The sequence below is a fragment of the Pelophylax lessonae genome, assembly GCF_965119305.1.
Source record: "Pelophylax lessonae genome assembly, chromosome: 3".
NCBI lineage: Eukaryota > Metazoa > Chordata > Amphibia > Anura > Ranidae > Pelophylax > Pelophylax lessonae.
The window spans coordinates 194213250-194230624 of record NC_138770.1 but is presented as its reverse complement, the minus strand read 5'-3'; the positions used below and the strand labels follow the sequence as shown (position 1 = coordinate 194230624).

Here is a 17375-nt window from a genome sequence, read left to right as displayed (position 1 = left end):
CAGAGACAATAGGTGTTCCAATTAACAATTTACAATGGCATCCACATCTAAGCTTTAATTAATCAGGAATTGCAGGCGGCATGGCAACGGTCTACAACTGGCTATATGGCAAAGCTCATATAATGTCCCATTTGAAGTAATCCAAACCACATTCTCAGTGTCCATTAAGTAGTTGTCCATCATTTTCTCGGTCACCCTGTGCCTCTAATAGACACAATGTGACTTTCACATAAGAGGAGCATGGGGAGCTGAAACAAGGGTTACCCAACCTCTCCAAGGGAAGCTGGGTTTCACGGGCCCCCCACCCAAAGTGACTCCTATCACAGCGAGCCCCGGCCGTTTGAATGGCTGAGCCGGAATGACGTCACTTTGTGCATGCGCATGGAAGCCAGTGCTGGTACTCATGTGCCAGTGACCTTGTACCTACAGGTAGCTTTATTATAAGCTTATCTGTAGGTAGAATCGAGCAAGCAGTGTTTACTTACTTAAAATGCATTAAAATGGAAGTAAAGTCTGCTATAAAATTTGTTTTTAAGGCCCCCCAAGTGAGTTATGCCATATTGTGCTAGTATGCACAGCATATTTGCACATTATGGCAGATTTACCTGTCATATGGTGTCCTCCAGCATTACAGCAGGATCGATCCGCCAGGCCCCTGGCACTTCTATCTTCACCCGGTCTTCCTTCGGGGTCCCCTGCCTTCGGCCATTTGATAGGCCAGGCTGCAGTGACATCACTCCTGAGCATGGGGGGTCACATCGCCATGGCACAAATCAAGGCCGTAAAAGTTTGCTGACCTGCCAATGCGTGGCTTAATGAACATGACAGCTGACAGGCAAAAGGATGCATTTATGACAGAATAGACCAATAGGGTAGGGTCTCTTTTGCCAGCCATTTGTTTACTAATCAGCTTTACTTCCACTTTAAGGTAAAGAAACGTATGACTTTAGAACCACTTTAAAGAGGTTTTACATATTTTATCTAAAGCTCCAAAGAATTTATTTTTTATGCCTCTAAATGCAGTTCTGTGTTAGCCTACGTGACCATGCACATCAGGTGTTTAGGTCACTATTTAAAGCGGAGCTCCAGCCCCCCCCCCCCAAAAAACATTAAAAGTCAGCAGCTACAAGTACTATAGCTGCTGACTTTTAATATTAGGACACTTACCTGTTAAAAGATCCCGCCAGGGTTGATGCTAACTATAGGCAAGGTAGACAATGTTGGCTATGTGGGACTTTAAGTGATACACCAGCAGGTATGCCCAGCGTCTCCATCCCTGTATCAGAAAAACAAATTGAAAAGGATTAAGAGAGGTGCATGGAAGCCAGCCAGCCCCCAGTCTGATGTACTCACCCTCCAGTCTGCCACCAACCAAGTAGACCTGTCTCATGATATAAATAAAGAACAGGGGTTTAGTTGACACGCATTTGCAAACGCATGTGTAAGCTGCAGAGCCACGACACGGCACCCTGTTTTATCTGCAGTCCTAACATTTTTAAATTTGAGTGTCTCCACTCTGGGAGCACATGGCTGCTAATGGATGAATAGGAGGCAGGTGAGAGGGAGCAGCCCAAACTCCCCCCAACCCACCTCCATCCATGACTGGTCTAGTATCTCAAAACTCTAATAGCAATGTTCTTAAGATGGTAAAAACTGAAAACGACAGCTAAGAAGCATACACCTCCAACCCCTTGGTGGATGCAGTGTAAAACACAGATTGGGACTTTATATGAGGCAATTTGCCTGTATAGCACAGTGCCTCCATAGGCTCTATAGGCAAGGTAGGCGCACTCCTCGAGTTCACATCTGTCAGGGGCTCCGCGCCGGCATGCCGCTTGTGTGTTAAGCATGCTCTGTAGCCGGCGCTGTTTGTCTTCTGGGTCTTCTGGCCGGGTCCAAAGACGCAGGTGCGAGCCCATGGCCTGCGGACCATGGCTGGCGTGAGGAAGCGAGCCAGGGCACCACTATTTGTCTTCAGGCCGGGGTCCAGAGGTGCAGGTGCCGGCCTGCAGACCATGGCTGAAGAAATAAGTGGGGAGGTGCAGAAAAAATCTCCACCCCTGCCACCTTCACCGTATAGATGGCCAGGGCAAAGAGGGTGGATTCAGGGGTGGTTTCACCTAGGGTGTCAAAAATCCTTGCACCAGCCCTGGATCCCGCAATATTAGCACCCCAGCTGATTTTTCTATTGGCTCTCGGGTGCTGCCGCCACTATTCCTTGTAAGGCAAACCGACAGTGAAGCCTTGCGCGAAGCGCACTGCCCTATGTGAATGGCCGGTGGCGGGGGAAGGAGGAGGGAGGCCAAACTTCTGGGTGACCTTGCAGAAACAGGTACCCTCTGCCCCCTTCCCACTGAAAGGTGCCAAATGTGGCAGCGGATTGGGGGGACGAAGTAAACAAGCAATGCTTTCCCTTTTGGGTGCATTTAATGGCATTAAAAAAATGCATCAAAGCTGCAATTAGAGAGGAGTTTCTGAGCCTAATTTACATGCGTACTTGTGTAATCGCACACGAAAACACATATGAGCATAAATGTATTCCATTGGCCAAAATAAATGAATATCCTGGGCAATAGAATGCATTTACTCTCAATTCTATTTGTGCATAAACAATCATAAATACACAGCATTGAAGGCATTTTTCTGCCAAGTTCTGGCAGAAAAAAATAATGCATATCTGAAGCATAAATTCTTATGTCTATAGCCCCCTGGTCCTAAACTGGGGCTATAATGTAAATTTAGTTAGTGTCAGTAGCCAGTATGTGTCGCTGGTACCACAGGCCAGTATGAGATAATACAATTTGGTTGAGTTATGAATATTTATTCTTCTTCCAGCCAGCTCAGTAGGAGGTTCTTGGCCACTGGTGCATTCTGAGAGAGTATGTTTATTTGGGTGGGGCCATGTGCTCGCTCTCTTGCCCCAGTCCCTCCTGACCTGAGGATGTGCTGCTGAAGTGAGCTCTGCGTGTAGGCCCAAAAGCTTGTCTGGTGACTCGTTTGGAGGACACACCTACGTCTAAAACGGGTTTACAGTGTTGCTGGGTCGGCTTAAAGGTTCTGGTACTGTGAAGCTTTTATTCTGGATCCAAGAAGTCTGTAAGTGATCTTCTACTGGTATCTGAGACCCTTAACCCTCTCTCCTACTACCGTTCAAGTTCTGCATTAATGCTTTGAAAAGATCAAAAGTGACTGGCACCCAATTTCTACCTAAAACTCAAGTCTGAGGTATGTTTTTTTAGCCCCAATTTTTCCATTAAGGCCTCTTCTGGCCAGACTTCTCCAGATAGTTGATAGGTGTGTACCGGGGTCCCACTGGTTTCCACCAGTTCTGTGCTGATGGCAATGCTGGACATCTTCCGATGTCAAAGGAAAGTAAGAACAATGTGCCTTTTATCTGCTGCATTAAGTTTCCTTGGCGACCACTGTGTCTACAGTCCTCAACATTGCCCGATCAATGGTGTCCTTAAGGCTGAGAAATACAGGCAGATACTTATCCATCATGCCATACCATCAGGGAGGCGTGTTATTGGCCCCAAATTTATTCTGCAGCAGGACAAGGACCCCAAACATACAGCCAATGTCATTAACAACTATCTTCATTGTAAAGAAGAACAAGGAGTCCTAGAAGTAATGGTTTGGCCCTCCACAGAGTCCTAATCTCAACATCATCCAGTCTGTCTGGGGTTTACATGAAGAGATAGAGGGATTTGTCAGCCTACAACCAAAAAGAATATGTGGTTAGTTCTCCAAAAGTTTTGGAACAATCTACCTGCCAAGTTCCTATAAAAAGTGTGTGTAAGTGTAAGAATTGATGCCAAAGGGGGATTTGCATTTTGTAAACGGTAAAAATAAACATTTCAAATATATATTATTTTTACAGCATTTCTTCACACCTGCCTAAAACCTTTGCACAATACTGTATATGGGACCTGTTTCACCTGCTAAAGGATTTATATCAATCCACCTTGTACTGACTGGACAGAAGACAGGACTGGATCTGAGGGGGGTTAGCTCGGGTACCCCCCCCCCCAGATTTCAATCATGTTGTCCCCCCCCCCAAGCTCCTATTGATTGGCACTGTAATTGGTGCACTGAGCTCCTCCTCCTCCATGCACTGCCACAGTGGGCTTCCCTGAATCCCCCAGATAAAGCCTGTTCTGCATAATTCTTCGGAGCCCGAGCTAATGGAGCTGTACTATTGTTCATAGGCCAGACTCTGTTCTAATTGTGGGATACAGAGACAGAGAAAGATGCAAGTAGAGAAAATGGAGGGCAAGGCTGAGGTTACTCCAGGCTGGACTCTGGAGAGAAAATATTATGGGGGATGGACTTTGGAGAGACAAAAATGGGGAAGGAGATGGACTTTGAAGTGAAAAAAAAGGGGGTAAGGGGGCTGGACTTTGGAGATACAAAAAAAAAAAAATGGAGGGGGCTGGACTCTGGAGAGACAATTTTTTTTGGGGGGGGGGGGACTTTGGAAAGATTAAAAAAAACTGGGGGGCTTGACTTTAGAGACGCATAAAAACATTAAAAAATGGGGACTGGACTTTAGAAGAACAGAAAAACAGGGGGAGGCATGGGCATCCGCAGGTAGGGGCAAGGGGGGGGGGGGCAAATGCCCCCCCTTGTAATCTCAACTTCCCCTTTTAAGTGGTTGTTAAGCCACTTTATACCATCCTGTCTGTTCTGTTTAATAATCATATGTGCCTGTGTGTCTGTGTTTTAAAAAAATTCTTTACCAGTTTTCAGAGGGCTGAGCGCCGCTCACGTGACCCGTCGGCTCTCTCCTCTCTCCGGCTGACAGCTGCCTGCAGTGGGCGGGGCCAAGGATTCCTCACTGATGTCAGTTGGGAGGGGAGGAGGAGGGGAAGAGGAGAGAGGTGGCGGGTCATGTGAGCGGCGAGTGGCACTCTATACTTGTAAAGAATGGCTTATTTTTATAAAAAACAGACACAGGGGCACACAGGATTATTAAACAGACTGTAGACAGGATATGAAACTTTAAATGAAACTACAGCAGCAGGAGAGGAGGGGGGTGGGCACTGACACAGGAGCAGACAGGCAGGGAGGGAGGGGGGGGTGAGAGAGGACAGAGGAGGACAGGAGAGCTGCGGATGACGGAGGCACGTAAACTGACCACGGTGTCAGGGCTCAGTAGCCATGGTATACCGTGGTCAGTTTACAGAGGGGAGGACATAGCCAGGCAGGATCAGCCAGATATTTTAGGTGATGGAAGGGGCCAAATTACACAGCAAAGCACTGTGCTGTATAACATGCTTTAAGGGAATATACTCAAAATAAGTATAATGACTAAGCCGCTCCCCTTAATGACATTGTTGAAAAGGGGCGGAGCATGGGTGACCTTAAAATTATGCCCCCCCCCCGAAAAAAGTTCTGCGGGCGCCCATGGGGGGAGGCTGGACTTTTGAGAAACTAAAGTGGAGAGGGGGGCTTGGTTTGATGAGACAAAGAACAGAGAGGGGCTGGACTTTAGAGAGACAGAAAAAAGGGGAGGCTGGACATTAGAAAAACAAAAAGTAGGAGGCTAAATCTGGAGGAGGGGAGGGAGGGTTTTCTCAGCTAAGCACACCCTACTGCCTGCATGGCTGAGCTAAGGGAGGAGGGATTCAAGGAAGTAAATGCTACACAAGTCATCTGCCCTTACTCAAGATGGCCAGGCTTTGAGCATTAACCACTTACGGACCGGAAGGCTTTATCCCCTTAATGACCAGGCCATTTGTTGCAATACGGCACTGCGTTACTTTAATTGACAACTGCGTGGTCGTGCGATGCTGTACCCAAATAACATTTATGTCCTTTTTTCCCACAAATAGAGCTTTCTTTTGGTGGTATTTGATCACGATTGCTCTATAAACAACAAAAGAAAAAGCGACCATTCTGAAATTCTGAAAAAAAACACAATCGTTTTTACTTTCTGCTATAAAACACTCCCAAAAAAAATCAACTTTTTTCATAATTTCAGGCCAATATGTATTCTGTTACATATGTTTGGTAAGAAAAAATCCCAGTAAGTGTATATTCATTGGTTCGTGTCTACAAACTAGGGGAAAAATGTATGTCATTTTTTTTTAATAGTAATGGCGGCGATCAGCGATTTGTAGCAGGACTCATTTTGAGATTGGACCCCTAACTGACATTTTTGACACTTTTGGGGGGACCAGTGACATTACTACAGCAATCAGTGCTAAAAATATGCACTGCTACTGTACTAATGACACTGGCAGGGAAGAGGTTAACATCAGGGGCAAAAAAAAGGGTTAAATGTGTGCCTAGGGGGTGCTCTCTAACAGTGTGGAAGATGGGCTCACTGGATGAACACAGATACCTGTGTTCCTAAATAGGTGGAACACAGGGTCCCTGTGTTCATTACTGACAGAACAGCGGTCTGCCGTTTTTACAACAGCAGTCTGCCAATCCGTCTCCATGGGGAGTGATTGCGGGTGCCTGGAGGACATTGCGGCCGCTGGAACTGCTGATTGGCCCCCCTCTAGCCAATCGGCGCATTCGTGTGCCCACACTAACTGCTGTACAAAGCGATGTACATGTATGTCATTTCGTGTAACAGAGCTGACCTGCCACTGTAAAATTACGGCGGCTGGTCGACAAGTGGTTAAAATGAATGAAATAATGTTTTCAGTTTGTGGTGCTCAGATATAGTTAAGCTCCATTAACACCCCTGCTACAATATCATAATACTTAGTTCAGGTTAATAATAAACATTGACATTGACATTTTCCAAAACTGAGGTAGAGCAGAAGGCCAGGAGAAAATACAACGTTATGTTTCCAGAGGTGATGTAAACCAGGAGAACACAAGTGGTCTGTGTTTTCCAAACCCTACTAAATGATGGCGTGGAATCAACTTAGAGCACATTAACTTTCTCCCAGATCGTGATCAAACAGCTCTGACTCTTCACTGTATCTGTTGAGAAGGATGGAGATTTCCAAATGTTGCCATTCTTTCTGGATTTTGTTAACTACAATGACATATTGGGGGAGATTTACTAAAACGGGAGCACACAGCATCTGGTGTAGCTGTGCATAATAACCAATCAGCTTCCAACTTCAGCTTGTTCAATTAAAGTTTGACAATAAAACCTTGAAGCTGATTCTATGCGCACCACTTATACTAAATCTCCACCATTGTATTCATGTTTGGATATTTATCGCCCAAGACAATGACAACTGGGAATATGAAATATTGTGGATAGCACTTTAAACCTGAAGTTTTTTCTACCTAGATTTTGACTTCCCTGGTTTCTCTCTGCCCCCTTATTAATATGCTAATAACATTTTTAAAAATGGGATTTTTGACTTACCGTAAAATCCATTTCTCTGATGTTCATTGATGGACACAGCTTCTCATCTTTTTGACTATGTGGGTTATGCTGCCTCCTACAGGAGTAGGACACTAGGCAGGAAAGAACTTGACTACGCTTATGGGGCAGTCCCAGGGGGTATACTCCCACTCTCTGCTATAGGTACTCCGTTTTGTTACAAGCAGTGTCAGAAGAAAAAAACCCAAACTCCATAGAGGGGTGGGTGCTGTGTCTGTCAATGAACATCAGAGAAATGGATTATATGGTAAGTCAAAAATCCAATTTTCTCTTTCGTTCATTTACTGATACAGCTCCTCATCTTCTTGACTACGTGGGACGCCCCAAAGCAGTGTCAAAACATGAGGGGTGGGAACAGCAAGAAATAATACTTCCCAAGGCTAAACATAGCCAACTAGGTAACATGGAGCTCAACCATAAAACAACTGGAATTCACCTGAAAAAAGTAAAACCAAGTCCTCTAAACAGCAGCTTGCAAAACCTTGCAGCCGAAGGAATCAGCCACAGATGCCAACACATCCACCCTATAAAACTTTGTGAACGTGAGCACAGTAAACCAGGTAGCCGTCTTGCAAACCTGCATCACTGACGCCTGATAGCGGAAGCGCTTCTGAGTAGAATGCGCCCTAACAGGGAAAGGAGGAACCTAACCCCTAATGGAATAAGCCTGAATCACTGTCTGTCTGATCCATCTGGAAAGGGTCACAGCAGAAGCAGCCAACCCTCTTCGAGGTCCATCCGTGAGGACAAATAATGAGTCTCACTTCCTAAAAGACTCTGTAGCTGTCAGATACACCGTGATTGCCTGAACCACATACAGGGAATGCAAAGCAATTTCCTTAGGATGCTGAGGCCTGGGACACAGAGAAGGCAACAGGATGTCTTCATTCAAATGAAAAGCGGAGATGACCTTAGGAAGGAATGACAGACACAAACAAAGAACCACCTTATCCCTCTGAACCACCAGGTAAGGTGAACGACAAGACAGTTACGCCAGCTCCGACACCCTGCGTGCAGAAGTAATAGCTACCAAAAAGTCCACTTTCTGAGACAATGTAAGCAGGGGAACCTCCTGAATATTTCCAAATTCCAAATTCTGGAGAACTGACAACACCAAATTGAGATCCCACAGCGGCAATGTAGACCGCACTGGAGGATCCAAGAATCAAACTCCCTGGATAAAGGTACGCACCAAGGAATGTGTGTCCAAGGGACGTTGAAAGAAAACCGCCAAGGCCGAAACCTGGCCCTTGATGGTACTCAAGCCCAGGTGCTGCTCAACCCCCTGTTGGAGGAAAGCCAAAATCCGAGCCACTGAAGAGGAGCGAGGGTGAACCCTAAGAGACTCACAACACACAATGTACATCTGCCAAGTGCAATGGCAAATCTACTCAGAGGTAGATTTTCTAGCCTTTAAGAGCATAGGAATCACTGATTCAGACAACCCCCTATACTTCAGCACCTGGCTTTTAAAAGCCAAGCCATTAAAACCAGCGACTGTAAAACAGGATGGAAGATTGGCCCTTGGGACAGCAGATCTTCCCTGAGAGGAAGTCTCCAAGCTGCATTGGCGACCAGCCTTACCAGATCGGCTTACCAAGACCGGCGAGGCCAGTCTGGAGCCACTGGAATGACTAGAATCCCTTCTGCCTCGATCCTGCGCAGGAGTCTCGGCAGAAGTTTGAGAGAAAGAAAGGCGTAAATCAGACGATACTGACTCCAAGGAGCCACTAAAGCGTATGTGGCATTGGCTAGAAGATCCCGAGACTGTGCCACAAACCTCTGTACTTTCCTGGAATGTGCACAGCAGGGAGGTCTGAGAGAGAGCAGAGAGGAACGAAACGTTCTGCCCATCTTTAGAATACTTCTTGCTACTTCTTTAACCGTTAGGGCACTTCTTGTGCTCCCTTGGTGATTGACATAAGCCACGGCTGTGGGATTGTCCGATTGAATTCGTACTGGACACCCCTGAAGACGAATAGTTCAATGATCCAGACAAAGTCTGATCGCTCGAAGTTCCAGTACATTGATCAGTAGCCTGGACTCTTCCTGAGTAGCCTCGACGTTAGACACCGCATGCAAGTCTGAAAAGATGACTATCTGCTCGACAGCAGAAGCTGCATTGCTTCCTGCAATTTCTGAAGTTTTTCAGAGGAAGAAACACCCTGGCAGAGTCCAGAGTCAAACCGAGATAGTCAAGACTGGTGAACAGAACCAGAGCAGACTTCTGAAGCGTAAGAATCCAACTGAACTTCCTCAGAGTTTGCACAGTAATCTCCAAGTTGTCCAACAGAGCAGTCGGAGACTCTGCTCACAACAGCAGATCATCCAGGTGCCCCAGTACCGTGATCCCCTGCTAACGGAACAATGCTAGCACTGGGGCCAGTGGGGGAATATTACCAGCTCAGTTTTAGAGAGAGTTCAATTGAGGAAGTGGTGCGACATGCTGATATGTCAGTAAGTAAGTTGGTAATGCGGGAGGAGACTGAAGGAGTGAGGTGAGAAGTAGAAAGATAGATTTGAGTGTCATCGGCGTATAGATGGTATTGGAAGCCGTGGGTGGTTATCAAGTGACCAAGGGAGGTGGTGTAGATAGAGAAGAGGAGGAGTCCAAGAACAGAGCCTCGGGGAACCCGCACAGAAAGGGGCCATGGGGAGGAGGAGATAGAGTTGCAGGTAACACTGAAGGAGTACTGTGATAGGAAGGAGGAGAACCAAGATAGAGCAGAATCTTAGAGGCCAAGGGAACGGAATTTATTAAAAAGGAACGGGTGGTCAACTGTATCAAAGGCCACAGAGAGGTCAAGTAATAGGAGTATGGAGTAGTGACCATTGGTTTTAGCAGTTAGTAAATCGTTAGTGAGTTTTAGTAAGGCAGTTTTGGTAAAGTGCTGCGAGCAAAAGCCAGACTGTAAGGGATCCAGAAGGTTATTTTCACGGAGGTAGGAGCTAAGACGGTTGTAGACTAAGCGTTCTAGAAGTTTAGAGGTAAATGGGAGCAGTGAGATGGGTCTTAAGTTATTCAGGTTGGTGGGGTCCAGTGAGGGCTTTTTAAGTATGGGAGTGATCTGCACATGTTTTAGAGGAGAGGGGAAGGTGCCACTAGAGAGGGAGAGATTGAAGATGTGAGTGAGGGAGCATAGGACAGAATAGGAGGGTGACTGTAGTAGTTGTGAAGGAAAAGGATCCCAGGAACAATTGGTTAGGTGGGCATCTGAGAAAATTTTGTAACCTCTTCAGTAGTAGCCAGTTCAAAAGAGGAGAGTGTTGACTGTGCTGTTAGGCAAGGTATGCTAAGTGGGGAAGATGTACGCACAGTGGAAGTGTCCTCATGTATAGCATCAATCTTGTCTTTGAAGTTGTTCTGTCTCAGCATCGATTGTACCTGTGACCTCCTTGTAGACCCAGTCTGAAAGTGTGTGCAGCAGGTTGAATGATGGCTTTAACAGATAGTTTACTCAATGAATAAAGACTCCAGAGGTGTTCTCCAATGCTTCTTTATGCTTCAAGTTAGCAAAGGCATAAACATAGAGACTTTTCCATAGGTAAATTTCCAATGAAGTTACACAGCTTCCACACTCTGCAGTCTCCTCATAACAACTAAACAAAATGGGAGTTACAGCAGGAAAATGGAGGATGGGAGAAACCATCTAGCCAGAAACAGCAGGGGTGCAAGGAAGATACCAATAACATAGCATAACATAACATGTAATAACAATTGCTAGACGGTTAAAGCTGCGTGGCAGCACACTCCCCGCCTGTTATCGTGAGATACCACTACACAATTATTTTCCATAAACATACAATTAACATTGCATACAGTAGAATGCTATGTAGCCCTCTCCTCTAAGCTAACTATGCTAGAGGTCTAAGTGAATCCTACACATAACACTGAATCAGAATTTTTGGAAGCAGGCATAATTAGGACTGTCTCAGTGACTGGTCTCAGGAAGGTTTTTGGCCTCCCGTCCTTTACAATCCTGACTTCCACACTTCGGACCTTTCCATCATCACTAGCAATGGCCTTTGTAACAACTCCAACTGGCCACTGGATCCGATTGGTTTGCTTGTCTTTTAGAAGAACCAGGTCCCCTTCCTTTAAGTTAGGCTTCTGGGTTTGCCACTTTTTACGTCCTTGAAGAAGTGTGAGGTATTCCCTCCTCCATCTGTCCCAGAAACAATCTGCAAGGTATTGAGCATATCTCCATTGACGTTTATATATGTCCTTTTCCTCAAAGATGCTCTTTGGCGCTGGGATCTGTCCAATTTTCCGGCTCAATAATGCAGCTGGAGTTAAAACAGTTGGACATTCTGGGTCTGTGGATACAGCTGTCAGCGGTCTTGAGTTGATTATTGCTGCGACCTCAGCAAGGAATGTAGTAAGTACTTCATGGGTAAGACGTGAAGAACTCAAATCAAGTAACATAGAATCCAGTATGCGCCTTGCCATCCCAATCATACGTTCCCATGCTCTGCCCATGTGTGAAGCGTGTGGTGGGTTGAATTTCCACTGGTTTGCAGTGGCGGAGAAGGTGGCCCTTGGAGGTGGCTCTGTCTGAGAAGCTCGCTCCCGCAGGGGTTTGTTAATGCTCTGGGACGCTCTCTCGCTATAATTGAACTGGTTGGTCAGTTTTCTCTCCTTCTTGTTCCTGGATGGTATTTCCTCACCTTCTGTCCATTCTTCACTAGCCTGAGCGTCAGACTTCCCATCTGTATCTTTGTCTCCCGGCTCTGTGGAGTTGTTGGTCTGAGTCTCTTCAATGACTCCCAACTTCGCCCCCTGTCGCTGCGCTTCATCAGAGTCTTTGTGTGACATGTTTCCTTCCAGGGAGAAGTGTACGGCCAGCTGGTCCATGATGCTAATGGGTTTGTAGGCCGTTCCTTAAAACTGTACCTCACAATGTTCTGGGGGGCATGAGGGTTGTTTGCAGTCAGGATACGAGTGAATTCCTCCTTAAGTTCAGCCTCGCTGAGTTCCAGCTGGTCCGGAGGCTTAACCAGAGTCTTGGCCTGCATCCATTCATTAGCTCCATCCCCCATATCTGTGGAGTCATCTTCATCCTCCAAATTTCTTCTTGAGCAGATGTTGGAACTCAATGCTACAACTTCAGGCCGGATTTCCGGATCAGTATCTGGATCCTCCAGGTGGAAATCGATAATTTCTTCTGAGTTTGTAGAAGACTGGTCCATTAAAAACTTGGGTCTGTTGGAATTGTCCTTGAAGAACTCTTCATCCATAATCTTGATGAACTCCTTGTCTTCGACTGAAGGGGCAATCTTGTTGTCATCACAAGTAGTCTGGTACACTGAATCACCAAAGTCCTTTTGAGAAGTGAGCTTGCTGTTAATGCTTTGGAGTGCTTGATATGGAACTTTGTTTTTTAAATCAAGTCTTTCCTTCACATAATAGTGCAATGGACATTTCATCAATTGACAGGTAACATTAGTTTTGTAGGAAGCTACATCCAAGAGCTTGTGAGATTGGTCTAAGCAGACTTCTCCTATTATCACCCATCCAAGATCAAGTTTCTGGGCCTGAGGAGCATCATCTGGACCGTTACATAACTCTCTTATTTTATGAACTCTAGGAATGTCTCTCCCTAGTAGAATCAAAATCTTAACATCCTTGTTAAGTGGTGGAATGTAGTTAGCAATGTGACTCAAATGAGGGTGATGACGTGCAACCTCTGGTGTGGGGATTTCTTCTCTGTTGTTCGGTAGCTGATCACATTCGATTAGAGTTGGAAGAGGAAACTCTGTGTCCTCATATTCTGATGCAACTACGAAGCCATGGGCTCTTCTTCCAGAAGTATTGACCATTCCTGCACATGTCTGCAAGGTATAGGACCAGGTCTCTCCTTGAATGTTGAATAGGTCAAAGAATTCTGTACTGACCAATGAGCGATTGCTCTGATCATCGAGTATGGCATACATATTTTTGTATTTTTGTGGACATCCTTCAGGAAAAACTCTTACAAGACATATCTTGCTACAAGACTTGCTATGAAGCCCTTCTCCACATACCTCTGTACACCTTGTGGTTACGGGGTCGGCATATTGCTCAGTTCTCTCCCCGCCATCATCTGATGTAGTCTTGGGGTTGCTGCCGGGTGAAGGTTTCCTTTTGAACAGGTCTGAATGAAGAGCGTCCACATGTTTGTCACTGTTGCAGAGAGAACATCTGATGGCGATCTTACAGTCTCTAGCTAAATGATCGGAGGATGCACAACACTTAAAACAGATATTATGCTCTTTGAGAAATGACTTGCGTTCTTCAATAGGCTTGTCCTTAAATGCACGACATTTGGAGAGAGAGTGTGGCGCATTATTAATAGGACACTGTTGATTAAGATTGCTTGCTTTGATGTCTGTAGCTAAGACGTTGGATGCTATCGCGGTCTTCCCCACGGCAATAGGATGTCTTAAATCCTTGAATTTACTGTTGGTGGCAATACCCCTTGAAGTACTTAAAGGAATAGTGGTTGTATCTGGATAGAAGAAGCTTGGGTCATTCTTAGATCTTGCAACCTTCCGCACGAACTCTGAAAAATAAGAAAAGGGAGGGAAGGAAACACGATGCTCATACTTATACTTTGATCCTACACTAGTCTACTTTCCCTGAAGATAACTAGGCAACTTTGCTACAATAGGATTTACGCCCTGAGCAGTGTCTAAATAGCTAAGACCTGGTAAACTAGGATCTAACTTAGCAATTTCAAGTTCTTGAAGGAGGTCACCTAACTCTCTAAGCTTCTGATCGTCCTTAACAGAGATTTTAGGAAAGTCGTTTAGTCTCTGGAATAAGGCAGATTCAATGACTTTGGGGCTCCCATAGTCTTGTTCTAGACGTTCCCAGGCAGCATCAAGGCCTGCTTTAAAGTCATAAATGTAGACAGATTTAAGTCTCTTTACTTGTTCTGAAGATTGACGCCCCAACCACTTTATTAGTAAGTCAAGTTCTGCTTGAGGTTCAATGTCCAAGTTCTTGGTTACCGCCTTAAATGTAGATCTCCAACTCCTGTAGTTCTCTGGGCGGTCATCAAATCTAGACAGTCCAGTTGTAATCAACTCTCCTCGAATCATATACTTGCTGAACTCTGCAATGTCAGTGCTTTCAGATTTAATAGCCACAGGGGGTACTGATGGTGCGCCGTCTTGGACCATGGTTGGTATATGATGTTGGCTGGTAGGTAGAGAGAAAGGTGTTGCAGACGGGTTTAATCTAGGTAAGGGTCTGTCGTCTGAAGGTCTCTGAGCATTTGAAGTTAAAGAGAGCTGTATCAAAGGGGGTATAGAGTTCATTCTGTAGTCTTCTGCTGTGCCCTTGTAATCTCTATGCACATAGGGTTGTGGTGGCACATGAGCTGCGTAGGTTGATTCACTTGATTTTGTGACGTGCGGTAGTTGTGGAGGGTCTCTGTTAGTAGGTGTGTCTAGTTGACCAGCTTGCTTTGGCGATACATCATTGCCTTCTGATCCACTTGCTGGATGATTATGAGAAGAATCTCCAACTGTAGGTGGGACTGTATTGTCGTGGTTCTGAGTTAAGACAAACTGTAGGGTCCTTTCAACAGGGTCTTGAAAAGCAGCAAAGCTGGTACAAGCTGCTCCTTCTTCTTCCAATAGGGCTTGTTCCAAGACAGATAACTCTGCTAAAGCTACTTCCTTTTCTCTATTCTTCTGAAGAATATCTAGCTGAGCCTCTGTTTCTGCTTGTATTCTTGCCTGAATGCGTTTAGCTTCTGCTTCCTTGCATTTAGCTTCTGCTTCCTTGCATTTAGCTTCTTCTTCCTTGCATTTAGCTTCTGCCTTGATGGCTGCTTCTTTTTCAGAGCAGGCGGCTTGAACCTGGGCTACTGCAACCTTTTGGCGAGCTTTGAGTATTCGGTCGCTCAGTATTGACCTTATAGAGCAGGACCGCAATGACTTAGAAGAAGATTTATGATATGAGCGGGCAGACCTAGAAGATTTACCTGAGTGTCTGGAAGAAGCAGAGTTACAGGATGTAGTTTCATGTAGCTGTGCCAATCTACCTTCTATCTGTGCCTTTGCTTCAAGATATGTGCTATGCCTCTGCTGGTCATTAGAAGTAAAGTCCTTTAATTCCAATGCAGCTTCCTCTATGTTGGAATGTGACAATATGGAATAGTACTTCTCAGAAAGTCTTTTATAATTCTCAAATGCCTTCTTAACCCTTGAGAGAGCAGTGTTCAATTGCTCAGAATTGTTGCTAGTTTCATTAGTGGCTGTTATACAACTTAAAGTCTTTTCCCATAATGCAGTCAGGTTATTAGATGTTTCTTCCTTACTTGCTTCATAAACCTCCCTTGCCTTCAAGGATGGATGAGGGGCTCTGACAGGACGAGCAGAATGAAGTAAGGAGTCTGCTTTATCTTGACTAAATGCAGGTAACTCTGTGAGATCTCTGTCAGACATAATAAGTACTGTATTTCTGGAGTCTTGTTAGAAATCTGCCAGAGCTCAGCTCTGTAAGTAGTGACTTCTGTTAGTAGCAGGCAGGCTGAGGTGCTGGGTATTTGATACAATAGCTAGCTATTGCTGGAACTAGTTCAAACTGGATCACCTCAGAAGGCTGTAACAGTAATGAAGCATTCAGTAGGTGGCTGGTTTCATATGCAGAGTAATGCTTCTCGTGACACACAGACAAGTGTGGTACTCACTGTTCTGAAGCTGCAGAGTCTTGGAAATTTCCTTTCTGAAGCTGCAGAGATACCTGTGTGATGGATTATTGGAAATTTACTTCAAGTACTTCTTGGAAATGTACTTTCTGAAGCTGCAGAGATACCTGTGTGATGAAACCATTGGAAATTTACTTCAACTACTTCTTGGAAATGTACTTTCTGAAGCTGCAGAGATACCTGTGTGATGAAACCACTGGAAATGTACTGTTCTGTCTCAGCATCGATTGTACCTGTGACCTTCTTGTAGACCCAGTCTGAAAGTGTGTGCAGCAGGTTGAATGATGGCTTTAACAGATAGTTTACTTAATGAATAAAGACTCCAGAGGTGTTCTCCCATGCTTCTTTATGCTTCAAGTTAGCAAAGGCAAAAACATAGAGACTTTTCCATAGGTAAATTTCCAATGAAGTTACACAGCTTCCACACTCTGCAGTCTCCTCATAACAACTAAACGAAATGGGAGTTACAGCAGGAAAATGGAGGATGGGAGAAACCATCTAGCCAGAAACAGCAGGGGTGCAAGGAAGATACCAATAACATAGCATAACATAACATGTAATAACAACTGCTAGACAGGTAAAGCTGCGTGGCAGCACAGAAGTGATTGGCAATCTCTTGGGCAGTGAGTGAGTTAGTGGGTAGAGGGGGTGGGGGACGAAGCAGAGAGTTAAAGGTTGAGAGGAGCCGGTGGGGACTGGATGACAAGGTATTAATGAGAGAGACAAAGTAGGCTTGTTTGGCAGCATGGAGGCAGGAATTGTATTTTAGGAGGGCAGATTTATATAGAGTGAAGTCCTGCAGGCATTTGGTTTTACGCTACACAGTCGTTCAAGAGCACGACAATGTTTCTTGAGATTTCTACTGTTGTCATTTTGCCAAGGTTGCAATGGACAGGGGCCTGATTCTGCATGTAGTTAGAGGAGCAAGTGCGTCCAGTGATGATGAGAGTGAACTGTTGTAAACAGAGGTGGCCAGATCAGGACAGGATAGGGGAAAGATTATGTCATATAGGTAGTCAGTAGCAGAATAGAGAAGACAAGGGTTAAAGTGACAAAGGCTCTTACAAGTAATTGTTTGCTGCTTGGAGGGACGGGTTATTGGAGGCAAGGTTACAGTGAAGCTGATGAGGTTGTGATCAGAGAGAGGAAAGGGGTGTTGGTGAGGTTGCCAGGAGTGCAGAGATGGGAGAATACAAGGTTGAGGGTATTTCCATTGCAGTGGAAGTTTGTGTCCATTGGGTTAGGTCCAAAGATGAGGTTAAGTTGAGAAGTTGAGTTGTAGCTGGGCTGTTAACATTGACAGGGATGTTGAAGTCACC

The 17375-nt window shown here is 45.3% G+C and overlaps 2 protein-coding genes across 2 annotated transcripts in view; one reads left to right on the top strand and one right to left on the bottom strand.

The window, feature by feature from the left end:
- Nucleotides 1-17375, top strand: part of PLEKHB2 (pleckstrin homology domain containing B2) — a 72175-nt gene that overhangs the window by 19134 nt on the left and 35666 nt on the right. The gene's annotated exons all lie outside the window — the stretch shown is intronic.
- Nucleotides 13872-15793, bottom strand: LOC309550438 (uncharacterized protein; the record flags this gene model as incomplete). The annotated part of the gene is made up of 3 exons (XM_082250817.1): nt 13872-13899; nt 14298-15073; nt 15161-15793. The coding sequence occupies 3 exons, from the start codon at nt 15791-15793 to the stop codon at nt 13872-13874; spliced, it is 1437 nt and encodes a 478-aa protein (XP_082106943.1).